This window comes from Alosa pseudoharengus, unplaced genomic scaffold, assembly GCF_046254945.1.
Source record: "Alosa pseudoharengus isolate Yale_2024_CS ecotype anadromous, Long Island Sound unplaced genomic scaffold, YU_APseudo_1.1 YU_APseudo_1.1_scf_8, whole genome shotgun sequence".
Taxonomy (NCBI): Eukaryota; Metazoa; Chordata; class Actinopteri; order Clupeiformes; family Clupeidae; genus Alosa; species Alosa pseudoharengus.
In genome coordinates this window covers 2,600,334-2,610,333 of record NW_027468870.1, presented here as the reverse complement: position 1 = coordinate 2,610,333, position 10,000 = coordinate 2,600,334, and the positions used below count along the sequence as shown (strand labels likewise).

The window sequence follows — 10,000 nt, the reverse complement described above, 5'->3', positions numbered from 1 at the left end:
ACACAGGAATGTTCCTCAGGGGAAACACTTGTACTCCTGAACTGACTCACTCTCTCTCTCTCTCTCTCTCTCTCACACACACACACAGGAATGTTCCAACTGACTCTGTCTTCAGGACTTCTGTCTTTCATTTCCAGTTTATAGTGAATACACTTCAGAGTGCAAGGACAAAGAGTCCTCAGAGTGAAAGGACACAGTGTGTTTACTGAATTTACTGCCAAGTTCTCTGAATACAATTATGCTTTGCACTAATTAAAATCTAACAGATTCAGTACACTTACTGTACAATCAGGAGGATTAAATGGCTATTAGAGATATCAGTTTGTAATGTCAGGTTACCATGACAAATCATCAACACAATCCAGCTTGAAATGTAATCTATGAGGCCATTTAGTTGAGCAAACAACAGATCATGTGGTGTGTGTGTGTGTGTGTGTGTGTGTGTGTGTGTGTGTGTGTATGTGTGTGCGTGTGTGTGTGTGTGTGTGTGTGTGTGTGAGAGAGAGTGTGTGTGTGTGTGTTGTATGAAAGCATGTAGCGGAGCTGAGGATCAAACCTGTCACACCTGAACAGGTATAAGCCCTCCTGACAGCTGCACCAGGTGTGTGTGTGTGTGTGTGTGTGTGTATGTTTCTCAGGGTACACCTGCCAAACATGACACGTGGAACATTGCCCAAACGTTTCAATACCAGCATGATCCCAATGGCAACATTTCATCCAGCAGTAGATAACAGAGAGGCCTTAGAGTGACCTTAGAGTGACCTTAGAGAGGCCTTAGAGTGACCTTAGAGAGGCCTTAGAGTGTTAGAGTGACCTTAGAGTGGCCTTAGAGTGACCTTAGAGTGGAGGAATCAAAAAGGAGTGACCTCAGAGTGACCTTAGAGAGGGGGAATCAAAGGCTTTCTAATCAGAATTGTTAAGCAGCAGCCCGTTCGCTCTGATAACCTATTCAGTGTGTGCACAAGCTAGAGTAGAAAAGGACACGTGATCTTTGAACTGTAATTAGAGTCATTGTTAGCGCAGGCTCAAAGCCTCCTCCACCCCCTGGCCTTGTTTGACCTGTGAACAACTCTCTTACTCTCTTGCTTTAACCTGAGTTAGGTCCCTCCCAGCCGAGCTAAGGAGAAGTCTCATGCTGTTTAACCCAGCCGAGCTCAAAGGAGAAGTCTCATGCTGTTAAACCCAGCCAAGCTCAAAGGAGAAGTCTCATGCTGTTTAACCCAGCCGAGCTCAAAAGAGAAGTCTCATGCTGTTTAACCCAGCCGAGTTCAAAGGAGAAGTCTCATGCTGTTTAACCCAGCCGAGCTCAAAGGAGAAGTCTCATGCTGTTTAACCCAGCCGAGCTCAAAGGAGAAGTCTCTCTGTTACTCTCTTACGTTAACCTGGTGAGTTAGTCAAGTCAAGTTTATTTATATAGCGCATTTCATACACATGGGTCATAAAATGTGCTTTACATAAACAAAAGCAAACAGGAATAGCTAATACAAGCATAGTCAAAGGGCAATAGTCAAAGAATAGTTTAAAAAGTAAAGAATAAAAAAGAACATGAAACACACAAGATAATAGTACATAAAAGCATAAAAGGACAATAGTTTAAAAGTGTTAATAAGTAGAAAGGCATAATGTATAGAACGCCGGTCATTATTGGGAAAATAAGTCCCGACAGTTCTATACATTATCCCGCTTATTACACGGCTACTTGCCAAAACGATATGACTTTAGCCTACATAGCCTACTAGCCTATTTCATAGCCTACTAGCCTATTTCTTACCATTCATCGTGGCATTTGCTGAGAAGCAAATAGTTTGCAACAACACATGCTGAACTTGAATCAAACATTCTTTAGAACACAGCTGATCAATCGTCTGCTTTCACTTTTGAATGAAGTTCCAGTCCTTGCGTAGTGATATGAAAGACCTGAATTAGAAGCACAAACTCCGTTGCCATTGACAGCGGAAACCCGCTAGAGCTACTTCTCAGAATCCCCCTGTGCCCAACTAAAGACAGCAATAGTACTACAAGGAACAACAGCACTCACTCTGAAGGGTGCTCTGTGAACTGGGCAATGAACATTTGATCAATTAGCAGAGAGCATCTGAGAAAAGTTTAGTCTTAAGTCTAGATTTGAAACTAGCTACAGTTGGGGCAACTTTGATCTTATCTGAAAGTTGGTTCCAGAGCTAAACTGCATAGCAGCTAAAAGCTGCTTCGCCGTGTTTAGTTCTAACAGTAGGTTTTAGGAGTTAGGCCTCTCCCAGCTGTGCTCAAAGAAAGGCAGCTGTCTCATGCTGTTTGGCATGTGGGAGCCTGTTGAGTCAACAGAGAGGAGCAAACTTTACTCTTTTAATCCTGGAAACATATCTGACTCACGCAGCTGTCTGAATGTTTGGTCTTTGAGGAGTTGGGACTTGTGTCACCAAGCTCTGATGTGCCTCGACAGCACGAACCCTACATCAACACACACCCTGTGACTGGAGTTCACAAACTAGTGCATGAACGCATGAATGAAGACTTGAGGACTTGACTACAGTGCACACAGTGGCTCCTCATGTAACGCTAGATCAACACTAGAGCAACGCTAGAACAACACTAGAGCAATGCTAAAGCAACGCTAGAGCAACACTAGAACAACGCTAGAGCAACGCTAAAACAACGCTAGAGCAACGCTAGAGCAACACTAAAGCAACGCTAGAGCAACGCTAAAGCAACGCTAGAGCAACGCTAGAACAACACTAAAGCAACGCTAGAGCAACGCTAAAGCAACGCTAGAGCAACGCTAGAACAACACTAAAGCAACGCTAGAGCAACGCTAGAACAACACTAAAGCAACGCTAGAACAACGCTAGAGCAATGCTAAAACAACGCTAGAGCAACGCTAGAGCAACACTAGAGCAACACTAAAGCAACGCTAGAACAACACTAAAGCAACGCTAGAGCAACACTAAAGCAAAATCTGAGACCATCTTGATGATACTGAAAACAAATATGATGCTACCTCTCATAACTACTGAGACACACACACACACACAGACACACACACACACGCACACACACACACACATGGATACACATAAACACACATACACAAAAATCCCTACCTAACACTGTAGAGGATGTTCCCATCAGGATAGACCCTCAGCATGATGTTCTCCATGGTGGTGTCGTGGATGAAGGAGCGTTTGGAGTGGACGAAGAACACGTCCGGCACCCAGATCTTCTTCACCAGCCGGGCGTCAAACGTGCGGCTCTTATTGTTACTGGAGGGGAACGCCAGGCGGTCGTCCTGCCAATAGTGCCTCAGGTACAGGGTCATGGTGAAGTCCTGCACGCATGCACATACACACACACACACACACACACACACACACACAGAAACACACTCACAGAAACACATGCACGCACATGCACAGAAACATATTTATGCACACACACACACACACACATAATCACAAACACATAAACATGCAATAACATGCAATGCTGTGCATCGTGTGAACGTAAGAGGGTGTATGCTGGTGCTGACTGGTTTAGGTGCAGTACTGTACCATGTTGACTTCAGAGATGCTGTCGATGCTTTCAACCTGAACATCGATACCCACAGGTATGGCTGAACCTGCAGAGGAACAATACACACAGTGTCAACAGAGATGCACAGTCATTAGAAACAACACACACAGCTTAAACAACACACACAGCTTACAACAACACACACAGCTTAAACAGGCATGCACAGCCATTACAAACAGCACACCGCTTAAATAGGCATGCACAGCCATTACAAACAGCACACAGCTTAAACAGGCATGCACAGTCATTACAAACAGCACACACAGCTTAAAGAAGCCCTATGCAGGTCTGGTTATTCCTTCGCTGTTTCTGGGTTTTCGCCTGATTTGGGCTCGCATTTTTCACGACATAGCTCCCCCTGCAGCTTCGGTACGCTAAACCCCCACTAGCTAGCGAGCTAGCCATCAATAAACCAAGCTAAACACATAGGGCTCACAATAAAACGGTCGAGCAAACACATTGTTCAAGAGACTATCAAATCACATTACAAAAACGAAGTTCACCCAAGGGTAGGCTACTTACAATTTCAACAGCAAAAAAGCCAAGTCGGAGTCCATTTTGCAGTCTTCTTAAAAAACTACAATCTGACTACATTTTCGAGTATTTCCGCCGAGTTACATCCGGATGTGTTCGGACCGCGACCAGAAAGTTGCATATTCGTTTTTTCCGCGGAGAAGCACTAGGGGGAGACGAAATACCCACCAAACGACCCAAAAAGTGTTGTAGAACCATCACAACGACTCTCAACCTGCATAATTAAGGTCATTTTTGCTAAAATTGTTGCATAGGGCCTCTTTAAACAGGCATGCACAGCCATTAGAAACAGCATCACACTCTTTAAACACTACACAGCCACTCTTTTTGTGGGCTTGGTCTGGTCTCTAACTAGCCTCCTGACGGCTTCACCCTGGTAATAACCCTGTGGGCTAGATTCTTGACCTCTATAACTAGTTTCCTAACTTTCTCATCCAGCTTCCTAGCTTTACTGGCTAGCTTGCTTACTTTCTTATCTACTTTGTTATCTAGCTTCCTAACTTTACTGACTAGCTTGCTAACTTTGTTATCTAGCTTCTTAACTTAACTGGCTAGCTTGCTAACTTTGTTATCTAGCTTCTTAACTTTACTCACTAGCTTGCTAACTTTGTTATCTAGCTTCTTAACTTAACTGGCTAGCTTGCTAACTTTCTTATCTAGCTTCTTAACTTTACTGACTTGCTAAGTTTCTTATCTAGCTTCATAACTTTACTGGCTAGCGTGCTGACTTCCTTGACTTCATTTTCCCACAACTTGCAGCACCTCGGATTGGGGGGCAAGCGCACTAGCCAGGAAACTAAAACATATGGATGCTAGCTTCTCTTAGTAACTCTTATTTATTGCAGTTTTGGAGGAATTAATTTCATTTCACATGCAATTCACACATATTATATTTTGGACATGAACACATGATGGTACTGCACTGTAATTCAGAAAAACTGCAGTTTTGTGTTGTGTTGTTAGAAGAGAGCGTTGGTCAAGGTGAGGTGACAACGACCTCAGTCAACAGCCATCAGACACACAGATCCCAGATGCACCCCTCCCCCTCCCCTCCCATTACACCCCTCACCATTACAACAGATCAAGTGACAGTCCAACTTAAGAAATTGCGCAGCAATAAAGCAGCGGGGCCTGACAGACTGTGTCCAAGGCTACTCAAGGCCTGTGCTGCTGAACTAGGGGAGCCACTGAAGCACATCTTCAATTTGAGCCTACGCCTTGGACAAGTTCCAACACTGTGGAAGACATCATGTCTTACCCCTGTCCCAAAGAAGCCACACCCTAATGAGCTTAATGACTACAGACCTGTCGCTCTTACATCACGTGATGAAGACAATGGAGCGGTTGGTCTTAGGTATGCTCAGACCCCAGGTACGCCATGCACTAGACCCGTTACAGTTTGCATACCAGGAGAAAGTGGGCGTGGACGATGCCATCACTTATCTTCTACACAGGACACATTCCCACCTAGACAAGGGGAAAAGTGCTGTGAGAATCATGTTCTTTGATTTCTCAAGTGCTTTTAACACCATCCAGCCCCTCAGATTGGGAGACAAGCTCTTGCAGATGGGTGTGCACGCTCACCTGGTAACCTGGATTACAGATTACCTGACCGAGCGACCACAGTTCGTCAGACTGAAGAACTGTCTCTCTGACACTGTGATCTGCAGCACCGGAGCGCCACAGGGAACTGTGCTCTCTCCAGTCCTGTTCACCCTGTACACATCTGACTTCTGCTTCAACACCGAGTCATGCCACATGCAGAAGTTTTCTGATGATACTGGAATTGTGGGGTGTATCAGGAACGGGCAGGAGGAGGAGTACAGGAGCCTGGTGGAGGACTTTGTGCAATGGTGCAAACTCAATCATCTTCAACTTAACACTTCAAAGACCAAGGAGATGGTGGTGTATTTCCGCAGGTCTAAGCCCACTCTGCTACCAGTCCACATTGATGGTAGGTGGTTAGCACCTACAAGTATCTGGGTCTCCACCTGGACAATAAACTGGACTGGTCAGCCAACACTGATGCACTCTACAAGAAAGGGCAGAGCAGGCTGTACTTCCTGAGGAGGCTGTGGTCCTTCAAAGTGTGCAGTAAGCTCCTCAGGATGTTCTACCAGTCTGTTGTTGCCAGTGTCCTCTTCTTTGCAGTAGTATGTTGGGGAGGAAGCACAAAGAAGAAGGATGCTGGGCGACTTGACAGGCTGTTAAGGAAGGCTGGCTCTGTAGTGGGAGCTGAACTGGAGTGCATCACTTCACTATCTGACAAAAGGACCCTGAACAAACTGATCAACATCTTGGACAATGAGTGTCACCCACTCCACAGCATTATTGTTAAGCAGAAGAGCCTGATCAGCTGGAGACTTCGCTCACTGCCTTGCACAACTGACAGACTGAGAAAGTAATTTGTCCCCAGGGCCATTGAACTGTTCAATGCCTCACTTAAGGGAAGAGGAGAGATAGACTTCACTTAAGGGAAGAGGAGAGATAGAGACTTCACTTAAGGGAAGAGGAGAGATAGATACTTCACTTAAGGGAAGAGGAGAGATAGACTTCTCCGCACAGTCTGTCTCTTCTGCCTCTTCACCCCCTCCATGTTTGTCTGTCCACTAGCCACTTGTACCACTGTCTTTATGCCTCACTGTTTGCGTGCTATATTAGCACATTAGCACATATGTATAACCCCCCCTCTCCATGCCACAGCCGAACTGTGGCCACACTTATACATTTTCTTAAATAGTTAAATATAGAGATATATAGACTTTACTTTATTTCTGCATTGTTGCACTGTTGGACTTACTCATTTGCACTATCACCATGACCACTATCACCATTGCACTACCACCACGACACTCATTCACACAGAGCACCTTAGAGCACCTTACCATACCTTACTATGCACAGAGAATCACAGGCTCAGTCCCTGCCTCAGTCATTGCAAGCGCCTCTGATTGATTAATCACCACTATGTGGATACTGTTTTTAGAATTGATTTAGATTAAGTGTTAGTTAGTATAATTTGTATTTTAGTATATTTTTATATATTGTATTTAAGTGTTAGTAAGTATAATTTGTATTTTAGTATATTTAGCATATTCTTTATCTTCTACTGTCCTTAAGTTTTTATATTATATACTTTAATTACTCTTTCTGCTGTTAAAGAATGTGTTTGTGTTGTCTGTATGCTGCTGAGACCTTGAATTTCCCCTGGGGATCATTAAAGTATCTATCTATCTATCCTTTCGCTGGGCAGTGTGTCTGTGCTGTGTATTTGTGCTGTGTGTCTGTGCTGTGTGTCTATGCTGTTTGTGTGTGCTGTGTGTCTGTGCTGTGTATTTGTGCTGTGTGTGTGTTTGCTGTGTATTTGTGTTGTGTGTTGTGTGTCTGTGCTGTGTGTGTGTGTCTGTGTGTGTCTGTGCTGTGTATTTGTGCTGTGTGTTTGTGCTGTGTGTTTGTGCTGTGTGTGTGTGTGTGCTGTGTGTTTGTGCTGAGTGTCTGTGTTGTGTGTCTGTGCTGTGTATTTGTGCTGTGTGTTTGTGCTGTGTGTCTGTGCCGTGTATTTGTGCTGTGTTGTTGGGCGAGAACTCATGGGTCAGAGCTCGAGTATCTGAGAATTTGTGTTAATCCCTCTGTCATCATGGGTCCTCTGTGTGTGTGTGTGTGTGTGTGTTGTGTGTGTGTGTTGGAGTCAGTTCATGTCAAAAACCTCTCTCCTCTCAATACACAGGATAGACAAAGCCGAGTAAAAACTCATAGTGGCCTTAATACACATACGAATATGAATACACACACACACACACACACACAAAGGCAAAGGTGAAGAGATAGAGAGAAACACTCACCCATGCTAACATACACAGATATGATTACACACACACACACACACACACACACACACACACGTTAAAGGGTCGTTTGAGGGAGGTGTGTTCCCAGTGGCCCTCAGGGCTTGTGCAGCACAGTTCCGAATTTGGAGAGAATTTAATAATTTCCCACTCTAAACACACACACACACACACACAGGGACTTCAGCGCGGGACTAATAATCTCCCCACTCTAAACACACACACACCCGCATACACACACACAGGGACTTCAGCGCAGGACTAATACTCTCCCCACTCTAAACAGTGTTTACCCTAGACATTTTTCCAGTAGCGGTGCTGTTGATCGTAGAACCCCCCCCCCCCCCCAAAAAAAAAGAAAAATTTGAAAAAATGACTCCTTAAATGGTGGATTTTGTTAAAGAAAATTGAGTTACAAATTATGGTTTATTCATGTTTTTCTTTCACCTTTTTCATTTACATTATTAGTAATTAGCCACTGTAGAACTGTACACTGTAGACCACTGTACAAACTATTACTATTTAGAATATACAGTGCTGTGCATAAGTTAAGACATTTATTTATATAATAACATTTATTTATTTACGATACATGATAAATTATTTTTGAATGTATGTCCTATTTTAATTAAGGCATTAAGACAAAAGGCAAAATATGTTTTTTATTCCTCCCTTTAGTCAATTTCAGCATGGGTGTCTTAACTTTTGCATAGCACTGTATAAACTATATAGACTTCTCTTTCATGTCATTACACTGTATTGGTGCTGTGCAAGTCGAATTGAGTGCCTGTCACTTTAATGCCGTGACGGCCCGTGAGGTTTTATTGATTCTCATGGTTTTAAGCTAACTTAGTAGCGTTGTTGTGCATGGTGCATACGAATATGTGGATGAAATGAATTATGTTTTCCATGTCATTTGGTAAAATAAATGCTCAAAAACTCGAAGAAAATCTATCTTGGATTATAGGAGATCAGTGTCTTGTATCATTTCTATAATTTTGTGAGCTCTACAGGAATTACAAACTATCTCCAGATGTAAATGGTTGCATATCCTATTACTCAAATTCAATTAAGCCCACCAATAGGCTAGCTAGACCTTAGTTTCACAGCCTAGGTATGTTAGCAACACAGGGCTTGAAAGCATTGCCTGTATCACAAACAAAAAAAACAATGCGTGGAATTTATCTGGGAATAGGCTACTGAAGGTAGGGGCGAGCTATCTCGCTGGCATGTTTAATTTGGTTCCTTGGTTAACATAATGTAGGCTACGTTTTTTTGCACAAAATTGCGTCTGCTAATAAACACATAAACACAAACAAGCGTGATCTCCTGTGGAATCCCTGACTGCGCCTTCAAAGTTAGCCTACTATTATTTATTGACATCAAACCTGAACTAACGGCAGCTGTTCCTGAAGTTCACTTGCGTGTTTTTTTTATTTATTTATTTTGAATTTTTTTTATTTTTTTATTAATTAGGCAACTTTTTTTGTAGTGGCGCTTGAATTTCAGGAGCGGCGCTGCGCCGCTGATGAATACATTGTAGGGGAAACACTGCTAAACACACACACACACACACACACACACGCACACAGGGACTTCAGCGCAGGACTAATACTCTCCCCACTCTAAACACACACACACACACACACAGGGACTTCAGCGCGGGACTAATACTCTCCCCACTCTAAACACACACACACACACACACACACACACACACACACACACACACCAGGGCCGTAGTCACCATAGACTTTGGGGGGGACGTGTCCCCCCCAATATTCAGATGTGACCAAAATGTCCCCCCCAATATTCGGACATACAAAAAAATAAAGAAAAAAACGCTATAGGCTACTACAGGAAACCAACAAGTCCCGCCATCTGAAATGCAATCAAACGTAAATAACACACAAATTAGTGACCTATTCATGGTTTCAGAGAGTACACTGTGAGTGGTTTGTCCTGGAGGTTTTGCGTTTATCGTTTGAGGCGTGCGCTATCAAAAGCTTCCTGCACCCTACTGCGGTGCAGGCTGTCAACAATATCGCAAAAGA

At 43.5% G+C, this 10,000-nt stretch overlaps 1 protein-coding gene across 1 annotated transcript in view; it reads right to left on the bottom strand.

Annotated features, from left to right (window-relative positions):
* The window catches only part of gabrr3a (gamma-aminobutyric acid type A receptor subunit rho3a), a 53,386-nt gene that overhangs the window by 27,657 nt on the left and 15,729 nt on the right, over positions 1-10,000 (bottom strand). The window contains exons 3-4 of the mRNA XM_076273740.1: positions 3,546-3,613; positions 3,099-3,322 (exon numbers count right to left, since the gene is read on the bottom strand). Coding sequence (XP_076129855.1) covers positions 3,099-3,322; positions 3,546-3,613 — 292 coding nt within the window. The remainder of the gene's footprint in view (positions 1-3,098; positions 3,323-3,545; positions 3,614-10,000) is intronic.